At 35.8% G+C, this 23157-nt stretch overlaps 2 protein-coding genes across 2 annotated transcripts; one reads left to right on the top strand and one right to left on the bottom strand.

The window, feature by feature from the left end:
* Positions 1-4889: 4889 nt before the first annotated feature.
* On the bottom strand, positions 4890-6511 carry LOC17884984 (transcription factor MYB24). The gene is made up of 3 exons (XM_006292257.1): positions 6343-6511; positions 5568-5697; positions 4890-5397 (listed from the first exon to the last, which is right to left on the bottom strand). The coding sequence occupies exons 1-3, from the start codon at positions 6509-6511 to the stop codon at positions 4890-4892; spliced, it is 807 nt and encodes a 268-aa protein (XP_006292319.1).
* Positions 6512-21404: 14893 nt separating this feature from the next.
* On the top strand, positions 21405-22248 carry LOC111830469. Its single transcript, XM_023782345.1, has 2 exons — positions 21405-21742; positions 22188-22248. Exons 1-2 carry the CDS (start codon positions 21405-21407, stop codon positions 22246-22248), a joined length of 399 nt encoding a protein of 132 aa, XP_023638113.1.
* Positions 22249-23157: the final 909 nt, after the last annotated feature.

Raw genomic sequence — 23157 nt, 5'->3', positions numbered from 1 at the left:
AATCCTTTCAACGACTGAAATACGTCCTCGAACTCCTACACCACCCGGATCTTACTCACGCTACCTCTTTGATCATCTCTAGCATCACAATCGTCGCTAAGTAGGCTGCGCGCCCCTTCCTAATCATTTTCAAAACCTACATTGCCGAAATTACCAAACTCCCCAAAATCGGTCTCACACACTGGTAATACAACTTATGTCCGATCCAACCATTCCATGGTAAGAATCATATACAGATTTGCCGGCATCGACTCTCCCACAATCTACTCATCCACACCTTTCACCTGTCCCTGAACTGCTAGCAAAGTGCCTCATGCGACTTTAACCTGATAACTTAACCGAAGTAAAGTATATGCGGGATAGATCACAAGAAGCAAGAGTACACTAAAAACTTGCGAGACTCGTTATTAGATAAAGCGGAAAAGATTTGTTGTTTGGTTTTAAGTTTCGTAAATAAAAATACAAATAAAGAGATTAAACTTATAGATTAAAAACATTGGGCATCAGGGTATTTCGGAGAATCATTGAATATCGAATAAAAGCAATAAGGAATTCAAGCATGAAGAATCGTTCTTCAACATGAACACAAGTTTAGACTAATTCTCTCTCAAGACATTAACAACTAAATCCAATTATTCAATTACTTAATTCTCATTTGTAATTTCCTAGCCAAATTTGCATTATCCAACAGATTCATTATGTTCACAAGGCATTCTAACATCAACTCTCGCAGCTTAGAAATACAATGCTCAGTTTACATTCATTCAGGCATTTTATTGATCATCTTTGAAACAAATAAAAGCCTAAGTTCTAAAACAGGGTGATCAATCCTATTCTAGCATTGAGAACATATAAATTGAAGAACCTAAAGATTAATAATTCCCTAAGACATCTAATCCATCAAATCATTGTATCTCCTACTTAGAACCCTAAAACACAATTAAGAGACTACTCAGACATAACAATTGAAACAAAGAAATAGATATTGAAGAAAACATGATTCAATAGATTAGAATAAGAATAAGGTTTAGAAATCTTCTCCAAATTGTCAAAAAGGATCAATCTCTATCCCATATGTTGCTTACAAGTCAAAAACTCAGAAACCTGCTGTTAAGAAAAGCGTAGAATGAAAAATAGGTATTTCTGGGTTTTTAATACCCATTATAGAAGAAAATAGCAATTAAATCCGGTTTAGAAAACCGAATTAGGTCGTCATGCATATGGACCAATCGGTCTGAAATATGGACCGATCGGTCGTTTTGCTCCTGGTCTTGTCAGGGTAATTGGATTGATCGATCTACGGTGGGGATCGATCGATCTCTGTTCTCTAATCAGGTCTGGACGAGTGATCGATCGATCCAAGGTGGGGATCGATCGATCATTTTGCTCCTGGAATGTGTCTTCGGTTTGGATCGATCAGTCCAATATCAGACGGATCGGTCCTTGCTCTTCATCTGCTGATCTTGCACTTCCTTGCCCGAAACTGGTCTACAATGCGCCAATTACGCTCCAACTGCTTAGCTCCTGCTCAAGACTCAAAACACGACTCGAAAGACACGAAAGACGGACTAAATGATGACAAACGACTCAAAATAGACATAAAAGAAAGGGTGAAAGACTCTAAAAACACTATATATCACCTGTCTCCAAGGTCGGGTAGGTCCCTCGATCTACGCCATTGGCGGCGCTCCCAGCTGAGCCCACGACTGCCCTCCTGGTTGCACTCCCTGCTGCACCCCCGGCTTCTACCGTCATCAGCTGCGTCTTAGGACACCTCGCCTTGATGTGCCCCGTTTCCTTGCAGTGGAAATAGACACGAGTCTCCACACGAGGCTCGCTCTTCTTTGGACAGCTCGTTAACTTGTGATCCATGCTCACGCACCCGAAGCATCCCCGACCACCATGAACTGTCCTGGAAGCATCATCCCACTTCCGCTTGTGTCCCTGGAAGCTTGTCGCCCTTGCTCGGAATCGACTGCGGCTAGGCATTCTTTGGCTACACCGACAGACTAGGAACCACCGCATGACTCCTCAGCTCGTTCTTAATACCCTCTGCCACCTCAACCAGCTCCACATACGACGCATAGGTTCGCACTTTGCATAGCACCTTCATGTCGTGGTTAAAACCCTTCATGAACCGACGCACTTGCATCTGCTCCGGATCTCCTGCACAACCCGAGTACTAAAAGAGTCTGCTAAACTTTGCGTCGTACTCTCGCATCGACCGCTCACCATGAGTTAACGCCAGAAACTACGACTCCATGTAGTCCAATGCACATGCTAAAAAATACTTGGCATTAAACTCTGCCAAGAAGTCCCATCAATCTCTGCTCTCTCTCGTCCAGCACACTCCTCCACCATAAGTGTGTATCACCAGCCAAGTTGTGAGCTGCTAGATCCACCCGGTACGCCTCCGGTACCTCATGGACTGGAAGTACTGCTCCAATCTCACCCTCCACTCTGCAGATGGAACACTAAAAGAACATGGACATCCGTAACCGCTGCAGATGCTCGACAACTGTCCAATGGGCCCACTTGGCTGCACGCCAGGCCCACCTCGCCCAAAAGGCTGCACTTCCGCCACCCCTGGCGGTCCTATTGGAGCGTGCACTGGTCCTGCTCTCGATAACCGCTTCCAAAACTGCGTCAACAGATCCGCAAGATGATCATTCTAACCTTGGGCCCCACCTAATGGAACACCCGCTACCGGATTCTCAACGACACACGTATCATCTCTGGGGAAGCCAGCTCCTACGACACTCACACTAGCATCACCCAGGGATCCCTCCTGAAACATCTGCGAATAACTGGCATGCTTGGTCGTAGCACTCAGACCTACACTCGTGTCGCTACCCGAGCCAACACCACGCCCCCACCGCGACCACGGCCAGGACCACGAAAGCAGCTCCACCTTTAAGCATATGCACTAAAAAAAGAAGGATAAGCACACAAGAGCATTAAACAACAAAATACTCAACTTACTGTGGAATCTCATTGAAGGCTCGAGAAAATGATCTAGGTCTCCATGCACACACAATTGAAGATACACATACATTCAACCAGGCACGCAATTCACATCATTATTCTCCATCAACGAGATTCACACATCACATCCCAATCATATATTTAACACACATACATTCAACCAGGCTCTGATACAAAATCGAAAAGACCCAACCCCAAAAATTTTAATTTTTAATCATGCAACCGTTTTAACCCAATTAATTTAAACCAACTAAACCATCTAACCCGACCAAATTAATTTAAAACAATTAAACCAAGCAAACCAACCATAATCATTCAAAACAGTAGAAAACATTAAATTGTCAAACTAATAAACCAACTGCAATAATCATCAAATGCAATCATTGCCAATCAGACAACATTCCTAACATGCTCTAAGCATTTCTAGCAATAGGTAAGAGATGCATAAGTATTTCCTCAAATATTTAGTGAGGCACTCATCCCACTACCGGGCTATACACACAAGCAGTAATAACCATCATTAAGCAAAACAATCAAAGTCAAGCATTTAAAATACATTAAACGCTACAAGTGGCAATCAGTGTCGATCGACACTCGCCCTCAACACCCACGGTTGACACCGAGCTCGATACTCCATTCGCAAGTTGCAACTATCCTCGAGGAACAAATCATTGGTGTCGAGTGACACCCACCACTAGTGTCAATCAACACCAACACTCTACAGACACTCCAGCTACGTTTTCTCACAGGATCTCCACTCCTAATCACTCCCAAGCCACGAGTGAGTCTCCCAAGCCTTGGTCATGCACTCACCTTTGAAATGAATGAACAACAACAAAAACAAGGAAGAACAATGAAGGATCTTACTCTTCTAACACCAACAACCACAGATCTAGCCTCCTCTAGTCTAAAAACACCAAGAACAGCCACCAAACAGCCTTACACAAACCCTCTGGAACTTTTAAAAACCTTCAGAACTATTTCACTCTCTAAAATGTTAAAAAAGCGGCTGAAAGAAGACAAAAGTCGACTTCTCCTCTTTTGTAACATGACCTAGGTTTAACCAACCCATCTCCCAATAAATTTTGCAATTAAAATTAAAACGGTTGAGCCAAAAAATGTTGGTGTCGATCGACACCCTTCCTTGGTGTCAATCGACACCAACATATTATGAGCCAAATAATTTTAAATTTTATCTATAAAAATTAATAAAACAATTTTTCTTGCTTATTGGGCCTTATATTATGCTGGACCGGGTCCAGAGAGTCCTTTAAAAAATAGAAATACTCTAATACCATAAGTTTAACTGAAAATACTCTTGATGTTTTTGTGTTGTCTCTTTTAAGATTTTTGTGATGACAAGCTCACAGTGCATGCACTTTACGAGGCTAGGCGTTGCATTTTCTAAAGTACATGTATATATAAAACTTATTTGCACATGTAAGGCCTTGAATGTGTCTTTTAAAATCCCTATAGTACTTATGTTGTTGCAGGTGAATATGAATCGGTTTTGAAACTGACGTCACTATATTGTGTTATTTTATAAAAATTTTGACCCTATCATAAGGAATAAAAAGTCAAAAGCCAAATGCCCAACTAAACAACTCCATATGACCATCTCCAACAGAACCACTGGAGATGCTCTAAAAGCAAAGCCCAAACTAAATGAGGAAACGAGAGACTGCGTCACAACTCACCATCCAATGAACTTGTTCTCAATATTTATTCAATAAACTTATAAAAACAATAGTAAAAAATTTGAGACATACATGCCAAACAATTTATTAGCCTCATTCCATTTAGTAAGAGATTGATACTAAAGTTAGAAAATACACAATGAGGTCTTTAAATATTTCTATAAACCATAAGAAGACACAAGTTCTTGATATCTTAAAGCATACTAATTAAAAAATATAAAAGCCAGTATAACTATAATCCCCTGATCCACACGACGGTGTCTCGACTCCACCATTAGGAAACTTCTCAGATAAATCTGTGGCTATCCTCTGCCCTAAGCCACTACCAAAACTATATGGATCATCGTCGCCAAGGTTCCATAAGTTGCCCCACAAGTTACTTTCATCGATCATAGAGTGGTCGGATGAGGTTGCGGCAACATTTTGAGGCATAGAGAGTTGGTCATTGAAGATACTAGTCGAGTAATATAAAGGGGAAGAAATGTTTTGTTCTTTGTCTATATTCATTTGGTCTCGGGACACTAGCTGAGACTGGTGATTATGCGGTTGTGGTTGTGGTTGCGGTTTTAGATCTACTTGGTGTTTCCGGGATTGAGATCTTTTGGCTCTCTCTGGCTTCGAACAGGATTTTTCTTTTTTCTTGTAATGTGTTCTCCAATAATTTTTTATCTCATTATCTGTTCGTCCTGGTAAGTATCTTGCAATTGTAGACCACCTATATAGATTTTATAAAAAATAATATGTAAATTCCCATGAAGTAAACTGAGTTGAATACATACATATGATAAAACTATATGATATTTTAGTAAAGGCTTTGGATTAATCATTCTTTATAGAAAGCATTCTTATCATATAGTATGATTAATCTAGTAAGTAGGAGCTTACTTGTTACCCCAAAGGGAATGAAGTTCAAGAATGATTCCTTCTTCTTGAGGAGTGATTTGTCCTCTCTTAAGTCCTGGCCTCAAGTAATTCACCCACCTTAGTCTACAGCTCTTACCACTTCTATTCAACCCTATTTTTCAATTCCATGGAAAAAAAATGAGGCAATATATAAATGGGTTTGACTTGAATATGTACAACTTTAATGTAACTTAATGATCTATATCTATATAATAAATGAGTGTGAATCTTTCTTATTTTACCATTATCTCGACCAAAAATGCTGGAATAAAAAAGGTATAATCTATGTAAAAATGTTCTCAAACTGATCAAAGTCAACTCTAGAAACACAGAGAATCATAAGATCATCTTTTCATTTTCAAAATTATAAACCCTAAAAAGCTTACCACCATGAGTCCTTGACATTGTCTTCTTTCTTTCTTTTTGTAAAAATCTTAGGGAAAATAAAATAAAAGAAACAAGAATGAAATATATAATCAAGAGCTTAATCAGGTCAACTATATGATCTCACACTTATCTTTATCAATCATCATAAAAGCATGTGTTAATTAATTCAATATAATTATATAAAAAGTAATAAAACTAACTTTCAATTAAGAAAAAGAAATAGTATAACTCAAATAGCTTGAAGAGAAGATAGAGATCATCACTAGTATTATTCAATATAGATCGTCTACTAATATTTCTACAAGATTATATTATCTAGTAACAGTGCACACATGTACATATAAAAGCCATGATTGATCCATATAGTTACCTGCACACTTAGCAACAGTACTCCATCTTCCTTCACCATGGGAAGTAACATACTCCCCAAGAAGCTTATCTTCTTCAAGTGTCCATGGTCCTTTTCTACATCCTTGTCGTTGTTGATAAGGATCATGATCATGCTTTTGATGATGGCCTTGAACTCCCCAATCAATCATACCTATTCACTTCTCACAAACTCTTTTCACACACAAACCAATACTACACAACTTTTGTCTGTGTGAGAGACTATGCTCTTTCTATGTTTCTATCTTTGAACATGTGCTTGTGTATATAAATAGTATGTGTGTCTATTATAATCTATATATGCTTAGTCACTTCTTACTTTATGAAGATGTTTGATTCTACATATTTTATTTTTACTTTAGCTATAAAGACTCTAGAGTTAACCATGTAGCTTATGCATTATCATTAGCCTCATCAATTATAATTTTTTTTACTTGAGTTCCTCAATCACGGAAACAATCTTGACAAACCACTATTATTCAAACAAGTGTCGACGCCATAATGAGAACCAGCTCATTATTTTCATACCCAATTAAGAATTTACAAGTACCCCATTACCAAATCCATACATAGATCCGTACAATATATATATTCGTCATCACTAAAACATATATTCTTGAACAACAATGTTTTGTCTTTAATCACTTAAAAAGTTTCTTATAGACATCATCAGAGGCATATATAACTTTGTTCTGGATTCAGTTCTTGTGGGGAAAATTTATAATGTTTTTAATATACTAGTGGGTTGTCTTTATTTTCTAGAAAAGAACTTATGAGCCAGTAGAGACTCAACATCTGTGTAATAAAATATTGAAAAAGAGGCATGCTTTAAGAGTAATTAGTGATTAGTATAATAATATAAAAATGTATAATTATGCTCTAAGTAATGGGTCTAATGAAGTGTATACTAAATCGAGCAATAGAAAAATCAGAAAATGCATTACATTCAATAAAGTATCGATGACTCACCTTGTATCCATGTGGCCTTTCGGGTATACGTATCAACATTAATGGCAATGTTAGGGTTTTCTTGAATTGGTTGAACCAAATCAACCAAAGATAATACTATGTGAAATTCTCAAAAATATCATACTTTTAATCACTGAAAAATAATAATTAAGGGAATGATCTTCAAAAATTTTTAAAATTTAGAAACTACTATGTTTCAAAACTTCAAGTAAAACAAAAAAAATTATATGAAAACATCTATTAAAAGAAAAGAAAAAAGTATATTCCTGGTTCGTAAAATTTAGAGAATATGTACTACATAGCCAAATTCTGAAAATAAATTAAAAAATTAGCCATGGATAGCTCTCTATCTCTCTTCTATTAGAATCTTATTTATAGTCCAACTTTTTCTTTCCTTATTCTTTCTCCTTCTTCTATTTTCAATATATGTCATTTTCTTTTATAACACTCTACTGCATTTAATTACATGTGATAATATGAGATATATCTCTTTAATATATTACTTTATAATATTACATGCTATTTATAAAGATTTCATGTGAGTTACTTCACAAATACATGTTTTCGGTATTTTATTTTATTTTACAAACATGTCAGTTTTTGTAAAACACATTATGTTTTGACAAATAACATGTTATTCAGTTCAATTTAACATGTGAATTTTATATGTTACACGCCAAAATCTCATGAAAACTATCTAATTTGTTTCTTCATCACGGAAACTATGTAACATGTTTTTTTTTGTTTTTAATCAATCTCTATAAAAAAAATAAGAGGATGAATTTTTCATTTTCCTCCTTTTAAAACATGGGTCTATATCTATTTTCCAATTAAAAAATGTTTCATGGACAGTTATTTAATTTTGTCTAAAATTTGGCTATTCTCTAATATTACCCTAAATTTAAAAACACTGTTTTACTACCATGTAATTTATCAGAACTAGAAGTTTTCATTGTCAATTAAATTATTTCTTGTGTTTTTGGATATGTTTTTTTATTTATAAACATAAAGCTTATTATGCAGCTTTCACATTTAAAGTTAAATTTCTAGTAGATGCTATTAGATAAGCGTGAAAGACAAAATCTTAAATGACATAACAAACTAGGATAATTTTTATTAAAACAATATTTACAAAGCTAATCTGACAAAGACTCTACACATATGGACAACAAAGTTTTCAACAAGTATTGCACAATAATAATTCGCTCAAAAATGAAGCACTTTTTATTGTTGTGTGATTATAAAATAATATTGGTCAAATAAAAGAGTTTTGCAGTACCTGGTATACAAAAAGCTTGACTGATTTGATCTAGTGTGGTGATCTAAAAATTTGCAGTTTTTTTAATTGTTAGTGTAGTTTAATAATTTATATGTCGAGAAAATAATTTATATGATGTGATAGTATCTCGTATGAAATATTAAACAAGTACACTACTATATCAAACATAATAAATATTAGGCTTGGACACTCGGATATCCATTCGAGTTCACTTTGGGTTTTGAATTTTTCGGTAATTACATTAAAGCCCCATTTTAGTAATTTCAATCTTCGGTAAAGGATCTGATAAATATTTTCAGGTTCAGATCGATTCGGGTAGTTAATGATAGATCCAAAAAATACGCAATTTTTTTCGGTACTAATACGGTTCTAATACTTTGGATCCAAAAGTAACCAAAGTACATACTAATCGAGATAAGTCATTAAGAAGAACCTAATTAAGAGGCATTGAAAGGAAAAAGTTCATTCCAAAACCATTGTATAAACCATAGTGAGTGATAGGCTGATAGTGTAACTACGAACAATCATTCTCCAAGTTCAGACCAGGCCAGTCCTGAAATTTGGGGACCAAAGTAATAAAATTAAATTTTGAAGTTATTATAATGGGTTTTAAATTCTGGGGGCCTTTTCTATAAAACTAAATACTTTTGGGGCCTTTTTGAAAAAAATGGTGCTGGGATTTTTCTAAAAACTTCTGGGGCCACATCCGATTGTTGCATCTCGTTCTGATTAGGGTCGGCCCTGGTTCAGACCAAGAGAGTCACCAAAGTTCAGATTGCGTGACATTTTCCATGCCTTTGTTACATTGAAAGCAATATGAAAGCTGAGATTGAAAGTCTGAAATCAACTATAAAATATGAAACCAAAGTGAAAGACTGAAAATAGTTACCTTTTAATTAGAGTTGATTTGAGGTTTAAACTCTGAAAAAGAGTTAACAAACAAAAACGTTAAACCTGTAAGTTATATACAATGATATTTAGTATAATATAAGATTAGAAACGTTAAACCTCTTTCAAGTTTATTTAGTAATTCAATATCAGCAGGAAGTTGCGCATCTGTGGCACCATTTTTTCCATTAAATTGAAAATTACACTTCAACTACTCCTCTATGCACATCAATACCTCGAGCATGTAATGGGTTAAACAGCTCATGTGTGGCTCTAGGATACATCCACTAGTGCTAAAAGCACTTTTCGTTAATTGCAACATATGTCACTTGCATCGCAAGTACATCTCTTGCAAGTTCTAACGGAAAAAAAAAACCCTTTGAGAATTGAGCCTCCACGAAGAAAAAGATCCCATTCTCTACCAATCATAGTCTGAGGATTTTCCACTTTTTCCTTCATATAGAGATCCGACTCATTACTAGCATCGTCAACTCCTATTTCATCAAACATCTCCTTATAAGGAAAATTTATCCCCTAAATCAATTGTATCATGATTTTTTTACCACTAGAAGATCATGCCGGATTCGACTAAGTATTTGATCCTTTGTTATAGCGACGACTGAAATACTCCTTGAAGATAGATCTCATAACATCATAAACTTATCCATTCATTTCGTTAGCATCTGAAGAGTCTTAGCCATTATGTTTATCAACGTACTTCTTTGCAAACTCCAATTTCTTTCTAGGATCACAAACACTAGGAATGATCTATTGATCTTCATCCCATCCCAATACTTTTCAAAATTTTCTTTCAATTCATCAGCGTTTTTCCACAACTCTTCATCTAAACTATTGCTCATTGTCATAAGATTTTTTTTATATAGTCACTATCTCGCGATAGCACTTATATGAGAAAACATTAGTAGATGCAGACACAACCATTGTGACATTATAGAATGGACCAAGGAACTTTATGTACCTCTCTATTTCCCTCCAATTATTTGACATAGGCGGTTTAATTCTTTTTTGTCCATTTTCTACTCCATAAAGTAGTCATTGTAAATTTATCTTCAGCCTTCATTTTGTTAAATGCCAAACTAAACTTAATAGCTCTTGATAATATTAAGTAGGTCGAATTCCACCTTGTCTTGATATCCAAGGCAAGCTTTCCCTAGCCATCTTTCCTGTCACAACTTTTCTCTCAAATGAGTAAAATCTTATTGTAGAAGACCTCACATATTGAATTACATTGTGAATGACTACCACATGATCACTCAGTTCATGCAACCCTTCATTGACAATCAAGTTGATAATGTGTGCAACACACCTCACGTGCATATACTCTCTATCTAATGAATCATTCATCATTAGCTTAAATTGCGTTCTAAACTTGTTTAAAGCTGAAGTATTTGCAGTAGTATCGACGACAATGATGGTGAATAACTTCTCTATTCCCCACTCAGCCAAACAATCAAGTAGAACTAGTGAAATTGTGGAAAGCTTCCTTAACTTCCAATTAGCATCAATAAAATGTGCTATGATGACAATATAACTAGCTCATGTAACGTGGCCCATATGTTTGTGGTAAGAGACACTCTTTGTTGATTTGTAGAAATCCATTGCTTTAGAGATACATTCCTTGCACCAACCATTTCAACTATATCTCTAGTAGATTTTCTGTTTGAATGCGGCATAACATATATATATATATATAGCAAAAGTGTCTCCAAGCCATGGTTTCAATTAATGCAAGTGGTAACTACGCCAACAAAAACTTTTCATTTTTTTTAGAATAATCAAAGAGGATTTGGGCCAAAGCTCATACATCCTCTCAGGCCCGAAACCAGAGCATGTTATATGGTTTCGTCCCAAGCGCCACTCGAACCGGCGACCTCTGAGTTTTTGCTAGAGATCTTTACCAATTGAGCTATTAGCACTTGGTCAACAAAAACATTTCATTGGTAGCTTCTCTGAAAATGTCCTTAGAAATTCTGAAGATTTCATTTCTTGAGTAATGGCGGTTTGAGAATACTTATGTAGCCATGCGTAGCAGATATTCAGATGCTTTTGCAAATTTGAAGTCCTAGATGTTGATGTACATGCAAAATATTTAGACAATACCAAAATCTTACATTTATTATTAAAAATACAACATACATATAAAATCTATAAAAATATTGTATTTGCATATAATGAAAATGAATCAGAAGTTAAACTTGACAAATCATATCAAAGAAATAGAATATGCAAATTTCAAGACATTCTTATTAAAAATACAGTAAAGTTTGTCTTTCTTTGAATATGTTAAGTTCTTTTTAAAAAATTTAGTATCTTTAAATTAAAATGGTCTTTTCCAGTTTTTATTCAATGAATTAAAATTTTCCAGTTTTTACATTTCATTAAAATGGTTTAAATAAAAATGGTTTTTTCCAGTTTTCCAGTTTTTACACTTCATTACTCTCATCTTTAATTTTTTCATATTCTACAATTTTGTTTTTATTGCTTTTCTTCTTTTTTGAATTTCTTCTCATGGCTTTTCTTTATGAATGTTCACATTAATGTAACGACTAAACAAGATTCAAATGTTGTCTCAAAAGAGAGTAACATTTTTTCTCTTTTAAGAAAGATAAAGTTTTTGAGACAACATTTGTTTGCATAAGAGGGTATTACATAAGCAAACATGTTCTCCTTTAATTATTTCAATGTTGTCTAAGATAATATTTTTCTCATAAAATTTTCAAACCAAAGAAGGAAGATGTAATGGTGATAAAGCAACAAAGAGATGGATAAGGAAGCAAAGAAGGTCACTAAGAAATTAGAGAAGTTCTTTGACAACTTGAAGATTCATATCCTTCTAGAGGTTAAGTTTCTTTAAACTCATGTTCTCAATATACATCATTATATAAAAGACATATATATATATTTTTAAATTAAATTAATTAATTTAAATTATATTATATTTTAAGAGTTGTTTTAGGTAAAATGTGTACTTATATAATCATTTTCTATTTCTCTTTCATATAAGGGTTAGTCAAAATATGGCCCCAGACGGATGACAAACGAAGTGTTAGGAGGCAGTTTTTAAAAAATCTCTATCTTCTGTCACGTTATGATGACTATGATAGAGCCCTCCTCTTTTCCAAAAGTGTGAAAACCTGTTTTCCCTTATCTAGCAAGATACCCAGTTGACAACATTAAATGCTATAGGAAGATATTCGTTGATAACAAGACGACAACGACATGGGGAAGAGAAAGATATCAGAGGGAAGCAATGATTGCCTCAGAGTCAGTAGGATTTTTCCTACACGTTTCTGTATTTATTACCGGAGTATCACCGTTTCCCGAACAAACAAAACAAAGACAACTTAACACTTTAGTTGCCGAGAGCCATGAATGCCGATGGGTAACAAAAGCTTCAAAGAAATAAAGTTATAGGTAAGCATCAATGGCGTTTCTTTCATGTTACAGCCACGATGACGGCAATTACGAACGCGTCTCCAACTTGGATGGATTTACATTGGCAGTTCGTTTATCGGAGCATTCTGGGTATGACAAGGTTGTGGGGCTGTAAAGAAGAAGCTTCAGCTAAGAGATAAAGACGTGGTGGAGCTAAACTACCAATGGCTTCAATGGATGATGGGACCGGAATGCAGGCATGTAAACCTGATCTAGATCTCGAACGATGAACACATGACTCTGTTCATACCGATACAAGCAGATCTAGAAGAGGTCCATCTAAGGGTTAGAGTGGTAAGGGGTGGGAGGGACAGAAATTTTTGGCGATCGCCATATTGCATCCTAGATATCCGAGATATCCGATAATTTTGGAATACCGTACTAACACGTTTATTAGTTGTTACTTCAGGGGAAAAAAGCTTAATAATACCCCATCTATTTTTTATTTGGACGTTTAATACCTCGTCTTTTTTTATTAGAAAAAAATACTTCATTTAATTATTATTGGTCTAAAAATACTTTATATTCTAATTTTTGGTAATTTCCAACCCGTGAGTCAATCTCCGTTAACAGATGTTAAATGTTCGTTAACGGAGGTTTACTCACGGGTTTAAATTACCAAAAATTAGAATATAAAGTATTTTTAGACCAATAATAGTTAAATGAAGTATTTTTATTCTAATAAAAAAAGACGAGGTATTAAACGTCCAAATAAAAGATAGATGAGGTATTTTTAAGCTTTTCCCGTTACTTCAGGGACCGATAACAGATGGGCCTTTGTGACTTGGTCAAGTAAGGCTATCAGCTATTGGCATCGTTATTACAGCGCAACAACCTTTCCTGACTTATATCTATGCACCAGTCAACATATTCACATCCCAGCAGAATAAATAGTATACTTGAAAGAATCCATCTCGTTTTTTAAAAAAAACATGCAGACTGGATTAACCCAACTAATTGTAAACCAGCTAAACTAGCCCTAAATCAATTCAAATCAATTAAACCACACATAACATAACCAGCAGAAGACTTAAACACAATCCATGAAAATAATTCCATTAAACCAACAAGTTCAACAAAACATTATTCCAGAAACATAAGCACCCTAACATGCTTCTAAATTCCGTTCAACATCCTAACAAATCCAACAATAATCTAAAACACCAACGAGCGCCTTAATCATCCTCTTCTCCTTGTCATGATTCCACGGATCACACTTTAGCTTTACCTGCATCACAAAAAGAGATGCATAAGTATTTCATAAATACTTAGTGAGGCAATCATCCCCACAACAAGCTATACACACAAACTGCATAATCAACATTCCAGCAACACATATCAATCATAAAAAGGCCATAACAATAACAACACAATCCGATCAGACGAGTAGTGTCGATCGACACCATCAACAGGTGTCGCTCGACACTCGCGACCATCCTCGCGAGAAAGAAAGTTGGTGTCGATCGACGACCACCAGTGGTGTCGAGCGACACCGAAACCCTAACATCACTCCAGTCGCTTCTCATCAACGGATCCGCCGTTTCCAAGCCATCCATGGCCGTGTAACCACTCCATAAGGCTCGTCCTGAGGTACCATAACACAGAAAACACGCATACAACAGGAAAAATCAATCAACAATCATAGAAATCACCAAAACATGAATCAAACAACTCAGATAAGCCTAGGTCATGCAATCACCTTTGAAAAGGATTGAAACAAGGACGATATGCACTCAACAACAGCAACCAAAGACTCTCTTAACACAACAGCTAAGAGATCTCTCTTCTCAAGGATAGAATCACCAAGAACAAGCCTCAACCTCAAACCTCACCAAAACCTCTCTAGAGAACTTAGAAACTTTAGAGAAGAATAAAAGCGGCTACCTAAGAACAAAACACGACCTTTACTCTTTGAAACGTGACCTAGGGCTAAACCCTAACCAAAACCACACAATTTCGCAAGTAAAATCGACCCGCCAAAATCACACTGGTGTCGAGCGACACCCCTCAGTGGTGTCGATCGACACAACCAAAACAAAACACGGGCGTTAAAATACTTTATCAAGAAAAGGGAGGAAGTATATTTTTTCTCTGACGTAGAGGGGCATTCCTATCGAGATTACTTCCTTAGGACCAGGAGGTCGAAGAATCTATATGCTACCTTACTTTCAGGATGGTTTTACGAAAGATTCCATTTAGCTGAAGTACGACGAAGCGGTATGAGATAAGAAGCCTTCAGCATCTGACACAGGAGCTTTAACCTGCATATCATACGGGAGTATTAGTGGAGAGCGTTCTCTTGTTATCATCCCTAGTCAAATTTGAAGTGACGGAGGAACCCCTATTCGATAAAGAAGGGAACAGTGCAAATAAAGCTATTTCGAGTCCCCTATTAACAACCAACTAATCACCCGCTTGTCAGTCTTAAAGCCAAACTGAGCTTCTCACTAGCAAAATCAATCGTAAGCTTCATGTCCAAGACTTGGAATCCTCATGATCATTCAAGTGAAAGCTTAGATGATGTTGTGAATCCTCATGATCATTCGAGTGAAATCTTAGATGATGTTGGGAATGAGTCTCGTGTAAACGTGTCAAATCAATCTAATACGGAAAGCTTGAATGTTGATGAATCTCCTCCTATCGATGTCTATGATCGTAGAAAGTGGAATAATATTGACAATAAAACAAGGGATTTGTTAATTGAAAAAGGACCAAAGAGATATATGAATATTGTTTTTGCTATTGATAGTGAAACTAAAAGGCACTTTGCATATAAGTATTATTTTAGAAAACTGTGTAATGGGGAAACTAATGTTAGAAAGTGGTTGGTTTACTCAAAGCATGAGGATAAGGTGTATTGTTTTTGCTAAGTTATTTCAGTTTCATGGTTAATTAAGTTTATTAGCAACCAAATGATTAAGAGACTGGAAACAAAATGATGATAGACTAAAAAAATCATGAGAAAAGTGGGCAGCATATGGCTAATTTGAGGATAATGAATGACTTGAAAGTTAGTTTTTAAAGTAATCTAACTATTGATAAAGAATTCTAAAGAAAAAGAACGTTGGAGACAAGTTTTATACATAATAGTTTGTGTTGTAATGGTAATTTTTACCAATATAGTAATGGTAAGTTTTAGGAATGATTGAGATGATTGCTGAGTTTGATTTGATTATGCAGGAACATATTCGACGTATTCAAAGTCATTAGATATATCTTGGTCATAACATTCAGATTTAGCTGATTTCTCTTGTCGCTTATAAGGTTAGACTTTGATGAGATCATGACCGATCCACTTGAACCACACGAAGACGAGGAGCTGCTTGAAGCCGAGAACACACGTCAACCAAACTCGCCAGTTTTAGAAGAGTCGTCCATTCTCAACCCGGCCACTAACCAGTTCAATCCCAGCACCAATCCGCACAAACCCACCTGTTTTAGAACCACCAGCCACGAAGAACAGCTTGTACCGGAGGAAGCATTGATCGTCTCGGCGGGTCGTCTAACAAGATCAAGAGCCAGGAAGTTCAACCAAGCCATCAATGGATTACTCAAGGAGCTAAACAAGATTCAAGAAGATGTTGCTCAATCCTCCTTAATAGTGATCAAGGCTCAAGAGGTTCGGTAAAGGGTTAAGTGTTGCTTATGCATTCTTTTTCCCTTGTCAAGTTTGGTCCCAATGGGTTTTCTTGACAAGGTTTTTAATGAGGCCTAAGTAACACTTTCAAGCCTCTCTTTACCAGCCCAATTCGTGGTCCAAGGCCCACTCACAAAGCCTTGGCCCATTTTCCCTTTTTTCTTCAACTTAGCATTTATTACTTGTTGTTATTTCCAAGACTCTTTGCATGAGCTTGCATGAGTGTAATTTCCAAGACACTTGTGCATGTTCTTGCATGTTTTCTTTTCTTCTCTCCTCTCCTTCGTCCTCCCTTCTCTATATAAACCCCATGTATCTCTCTTTTACAAACCATCAAACATTTTATTCTAAAACTCTCTCTTTACTTGTTTGATCCGAAAAGTGTGTAATATCTTTTCAACTTGTTTTTTTTCTTAGTGCGTGATATCTAAGTTGGATCCAAGCTTGTAGTCTAAGAGTTTCTCATCCTTCTTGGAAGTACATCTCATTCTCCCCTTCATTCCGCTGCATCCACTCCATCTCGTCATCACCCTCATTCATCGTCATTCCGCTGTTTTGTTCAAGATCTATCCATCATTCACCATCAATCTCGCCACTTCCATTTCAAAACCATCAAAGTGGTCCTTGGAATATAGATTCACGGCAAGGAGTCTATCAGACTTTCTACCACAAGTGTTATTAAATAGGCAAAATATTTTCCTATTATCCTTGATTTTACAGCCGATGTGAGTAATCAAGAACAAATTAGTATAATTATAAGATGCATGAATATCTCATGTAAAATGATAAGAATAGAAGAGTATTTCTTAGAGTTTCTAAAGGTAGATGCTACATCAAGATTAGGCATCTTAAAAAAAAATTCATAATGCTCTTAAGTCGATTGACCTTGATATTGAGAATGTGAGAAGGCAAGGTTATGATAATGGTTCTAATATAATGGGAAAACACCAAGGAGTGCAAAAGCGAATGCTAGAAATTCATCCGAAAGCATTGTTTATGCCATGTTCTTCTCACTGTTTGAATCTAGTTGTTAGTGATATGACGCATTATTGCATAAAAGCTGTATTGTTTTTTAGGATTCTAGACTTGGTTCATGAAAATTACACGCCTAGACTTGGTTCATGAAAAACTTTTGGACGCAGTTCCGCCAGACCTTGTTATCGTCTCAGACCGACATTATTCCATTTATGCCAGCATACGAAAGGTACATACAACTTTAACACTTAGATAAATAATTGTATACACCAAAATCAAATTTAAAAACTCGTATAAAATATCTTATGTATGTAAAACTTAGCACATAAATTATTTTTATCACCCTAACATACTCTTGATTACCAAGTTTATTGACTAACCAAGCATGACTATTTTTAAGAGCTAGTACATTTTAAAATTCCAATTATTTGAAAGTATAATCTTTAGCAATCTAAACTTTGGATTATCGAGTTAGTCTCTATTATATAATATGCGCTGCTGGTATTCAATGGCTTCTCATGCGGCTTGTGTGCTGCATCTCAAAAGTAACATTGTTGCAAGTTTCAAATCAGAACCCCCTGAGCTGTTAAGGGCATACCACCTAAGCAATTTCAACAAGATATTTGCTGAGATCGGGGCTATGAGCGGTCCATGCGCCGATTACGTGACAGGAAATGGGTTTTAGCATTGGATGAGTTTGCACTTTTTGGAGAGAGGTACAACGTTATGACCAGCAACATCACTAAATCTCTAAACAAGAGACTATCCAGTATTCTCGATATTGGAAACTATACAGACTGCCCTTGTTACATGGTTTATTCTACGACGGGAGGCAACAAGGCTGGAGGACATCATTTTGCTTCCTAAAGTTACTGAAATGGTTATCATGAATTATGAGAAAGGATCAAGCTACTTGGTAGTGAAGATTGGTGACGGTCAATTGGAAGTTGGTGATGATGAAGACTCTACATTTGTTGTTCATTTGTTGGAGAGGACATTTCAGATATTAAATATACCTTGTTCACATGCAATTGTGGCAGCAATACGAGAAGGGGTGCAGGTGGACACACTAGTAAGGGTTCAAAAAACAGCGCCGCATCTAAGGTATTCATATGAGGGAATGATTATGCCATTACTAGACCACTAAAAAACAAATATTGTGACAAAACAAATTGTGACCGTTTGTGAGGTCACAGTATTATGACGATCTACATACTAAAGTGTGACCTAAATGGTCATAAATGCGTAACCATTTAGGTATAATACTTTGACTAACTTAAGATAACTAATTTTGGTCACTAATTATGTCGATTTTGGTACAAATTATATAGTCACAAATATAATTACGGATTTGTAACTAAATATGGTAACTAAAACATACGATTTTTGGGATTGAATTAACGTGACTTTTAGTTATAAATGAATTTTACCTACCTTGTCACAATTAGTCACTGTTTGTGAGACCCTGGTTTGCGGAGAGGCTTAAATGAATTAATTTGGCCACCTATTTCACCAAAGTGCACCTATCTTTTTGGTCAATGGTCCTTAGAGAACTCTACTGTAAAGAATGCTTATCGTGGAGTGATCAAACAAACGATAGGTGACCTTTCAGGAAGTAGTTGTCGAAACTCTGTAAATGAGGCCAAAACACAGAGAAGAGCATGTGGTGATTATAGGGTCGGTAATCGTCTTTACGCCTCCCGGACATAGGATACCAGCCATTTGTGGGCTCATGGGCCTAGTGAGGGGATATAAGCCCATTAAGAGAGGTGAGCCCATAGGCTGAGAATGAACATGGGGTCTATTGGTAGAGATGACGGTAGGGGAGTTACAAGTGGAATCAGAGCCAAACCTAGAAGAGTGTGGAGTAGTGGGCTCACACCGTCAGGGGGTGACGGTCTTGGTGCGCAATGGGAACGTTGTAGTCTATTAGTGGAGGAGAATTTTGAGACCCTGGTGCGCAATGAGGACGTTGTAGCCACCTATGTCACCAAAGTGCACTTATCTTTTCGGTTAAGGGTCTTGGGAGAACTCCACCATGGATGGGTGAATAATGTCTTTTAGCATTAATATCGTAATACCTTACTTGTTTACTCTTATACCTTTCCCAATGGTTGAATAATAACAATCACATATAAATACTACAAATTTATAGATTAACTGGTCCATGATAATGAAGCTCATAAATCTCTCTCACTACTCCATAGAATTCAGTAGCTTCTTTACTTGAGCTAGAAGATGTTGTACCTTTCATACAGACTTCATAATTGGCATTTTTTTTCTTTCCCATGATCATATGTATGAAATTAATGTCCAAGACAAAAGTACATTGGCCAACAAGTTACTTGAAACATTGGACCACGAACGAGACTCAACAACCAATATGGATAAGAATTATCCTTTCAAGTATGCTCCACCTATTTTAAAAATCACATATATACAATACATACCATAATATAAGCATATAACAAATATGGGAAAACGGGGAAAATCAACCCAAACTATTTCCCGAAGGTATTTTCATACCCAAACTCGCGTATTCTGAATTTTACAACCCAAACCAGTTTTCAATTCAAATAACCAACCTGAACTATATCAAATTTTGTCAATTTCAACCTCGACGTTAACATTATCCCTGCCCATCTTGAATATTTGGACAATTAAGCTTAAGCTTAAGCTTAATTTCTCTTAGTTTTTACAAAAGCATAAGCTTGATTGTCCAAATCTTCAAGATGGGCAGGGATACTGTTAACGTCGAGGTTGAAATCGACAAAATTTGATGTGGTTCAGGTGGGTTATTTGAATTCAAAGCTGGTTTGGGTTGTAAAATTCAGAGTACGCGAGTTTGGGTATGAAAATACCTTCGGGAAATAGTCTGGGTTGATTTTCCCCGTTTTCCCATAACAAATATATATCACAAACTATTAAAAATTAAACACTTACATGTTTTTGTAACCAGCTTAAATATTGCTTTTCTCTAAGCTTAGTTAGATTGTTTTCATTTATCCCATGATTAGCCACATTCATGCTCTCATCAAATAACCTATATATATACATAAGGAGTAATTACAAAGTCTTTTACTCGTTCTACAAAAATATAAATTAAAGTACATATGTGCAGATAAATCCTTTCAAAATATCTTAATTGACCGCAGTTCCACAAAATATAAGTATGTGCAATATTGCGATCTTTATCTTGAGCCATATTTTAGTATCTTTACCACTACCCCCTCCGTGCTTGAGAAAATATATATGGAATTCCATCAAACTCATATTTTTGTTTCTTTACCACTACCTCTCCATATTTTTGTTTTGATGTGTAGTTCAAAGTAATAACTACAAAAAGTAGAAATGTCTTCATTGATGTATTGCTCAACAATCAAACCTTCTACATTTTCCTTGTTTTTCACCTTCTTCTTTAGATGAGCCATGTATGTTTCAAAATAGTTATCCATCTCAACTGCACATGTCCATCAAGGGTTGCTTTGTCGCCATCGGTTAACATTTGCCTAGATTACAGTTTTTTTACAAATCTATTAATATCTACTCTATTTTCTGCTAACTAGGTTTTAATACTTTGAGACGTTCTATAAAAAATTTTACTAAATGTTTTGAACTTAGAACAGTTGGTAAAATTGGAGATTGATTGCTTATTAATGTTCACATGTTTTAGTATACGTATGGAAGAGACACATGTTGATTAGAGATTAAACCACTCTCTTTAACCAAAAAAAAAAACAAACCCCTAAAATCAATTTTCCCCAATTTCATCTTCTCTCTTATTCCCAACGAACCCTAATTTGCGATTGTTCAGATCAAAAGCAAAGATTTGTGTTCATCGATGGCGTTGATTATAAGAGGTGGAGAGCAAAGAGATTTTGCTGAAGACGGGCAAGATCAAGACGAGTTCCACATTGACAAGCTTGCTCAAGATTCTTACCCAGAAAATGACGACGAGAAAGAAGGTCGTCCTCGTGGTACGGATAGAGTATTTAGTGACATCGGCTGTGGTGATGGAACGATGTGGGAAGATAAATCCTTCTACAATGGAATCGCCTTCAAGGATTGTGTGTTGGATTATGCACTGCACACGGGATACAACCTGAAGCAGTACATGTATGATAAAGATAAGCTTTTGTTTAGATGTGTTGGGGAAAAGGGAAAATGTGAATGGAAAGTGTATGCTGCATCTCTGCCAAATGCATCAGTGTGGAAGATTACAAAAATACATAAATAAGCATTGTTGTACTCCTAATGGTATGTATGTGTTTTGGGATAAAACCTTGTCAAACTGCTTGTTTTCAGAACATGTTTTCATGTAACATGTTCTGCCTTTATGAAATGCAGATTGACATTTTCATTAAGAAATGCATACACAATTACAAACTCATTTTCTGTTGACAATAATCCAAACTGAGATTTGAGAAAGTTCCAAACTGATTATGACAATAATTAAACACAAGTACAATCTCATCAAACATGATATCTAAACAAACACAATTACAATAGCATACATGATCACAAACTTATAACGTAACACATATTTTAGTGGGTAAATAAGAGGTAGGTAATCTCTAGAGTTATGATAGTTCTAAACTTTGAGTTTGAATTTTTTTCTTTTTAGGGAATCGGTTAGCAATTCTGCAGTGGCTGTTGGAACTAAGAGAGAAAACAAAATTCTGTAATCTAATAATTGTGGCAGGAAAGCGCAATTCCACGATTGTGGGTAATCATCAAATAGTAGTGATATTAGTGGGTAAATAAGACGCATGAAATCTCCAGATGATAATTCTTAACTTTGAGTTCGAAATTTTTGCTTTTTTAAGGAAATGTCGAAACATTGTGGGTAATTATCGAATAGTATTGGATTTATCAGCGGCATATATATGTTAACTCCTAGAAATGGAATGTAACCGTTTACAAATCGCTTAACAGTCTGATTATAGCCTAACGCCTACAATAATTGATAATGATCACGGAATCTCAGCAAGACGCAAATAATACGGTTGTTGATAAAAATATTTTACGGATGAGAAAGATGGATATAATACAATAGTCTATGGCGGCTTTAACCTAGGATATGCAAGAAAGCCTTTCCATACAAAATGCCACCGTGGAGAACTCTTTCATTGCCTTGTTGGCCTCTACATGCTTGGCAGCATAACAGTTTTAAGATGTAGTTCCCCGACAATGACATTATCCTTGCGGAATTGTGTGTTGCAATCCATAAAAGTAATGAAGATCAATCGACAATGATACCCAATGTTTCCTGTCAAAGTTGAAAGGGATGTAAAGATGATTAACTTCGGTAAAAAGTTAAACCCACCCATATTCACCAATGCCTAGGAAGAGAGCAACAATCTCTTCTGGAAATTGAAAATCCAATAACTTAACAAGTCTAATATGTATTGTAACCTAAATATATTATCAGTAACCCTACAATATCAATTAGCTGATAACAATTAATGATGCAGATAAAAAAAGGAAAACCTAAACATATTCAACTTAGCTTTTGAAAAAGCAAAGAACTTGTGGCCAAAATTAATCAAAACATGTTCATTTTGTATCCAAACTAACCTCACAATTGCCACGGA

The sequence above is a fragment of the Capsella rubella genome, unplaced genomic scaffold (genome assembly GCF_000375325.1).
Source record: "Capsella rubella cultivar Monte Gargano unplaced genomic scaffold, Caprub1_0 scaffold_5, whole genome shotgun sequence".
NCBI classification, from domain to species: domain Eukaryota; kingdom Viridiplantae; phylum Streptophyta; class Magnoliopsida; order Brassicales; family Brassicaceae; genus Capsella; species Capsella rubella.
The sequence above is the reverse complement of the archived record's forward strand: the minus strand, read 5'-3'. Positions and strand labels throughout refer to the sequence as shown.

Bases quoted from the DNA above. Each gene is read 5' to 3' on its own strand.
- LOC111830469 (XM_023782345.1), top strand. From the start codon at position 21,405: ATGGCGTTGATTATAAGAGGTGGAGAGCAAAGAGATTTTGCTGAAGAC. The intron at 21,743-22,187 runs GTATGCTGCATC...TTTTCTTTTTAG, and splicing joins GGAAAATGTGAATGGAAAGT to GGAATCGGTTAGCAATTCTG.
- LOC17884984 (XM_006292257.1), bottom strand. From the start codon at position 6,511: ATGATTGATTGGGGAGTTCAAGGCCATCATCAAAAGCATGATCATGAT. The intron at 5,698-6,342 runs GTAACTATATGG...ATTGAAAAATAG, and splicing joins TACTGTTGCTAAGTGTGCAG to GGTTGAATAGAAGTGGTAAG. The intron at 5,398-5,567 runs GTAAGCTCCTAC...AAATCTATATAG, and splicing joins CATTCCCTTTGGGGTAACAA to GTGGTCTACAATTGCAAGAT.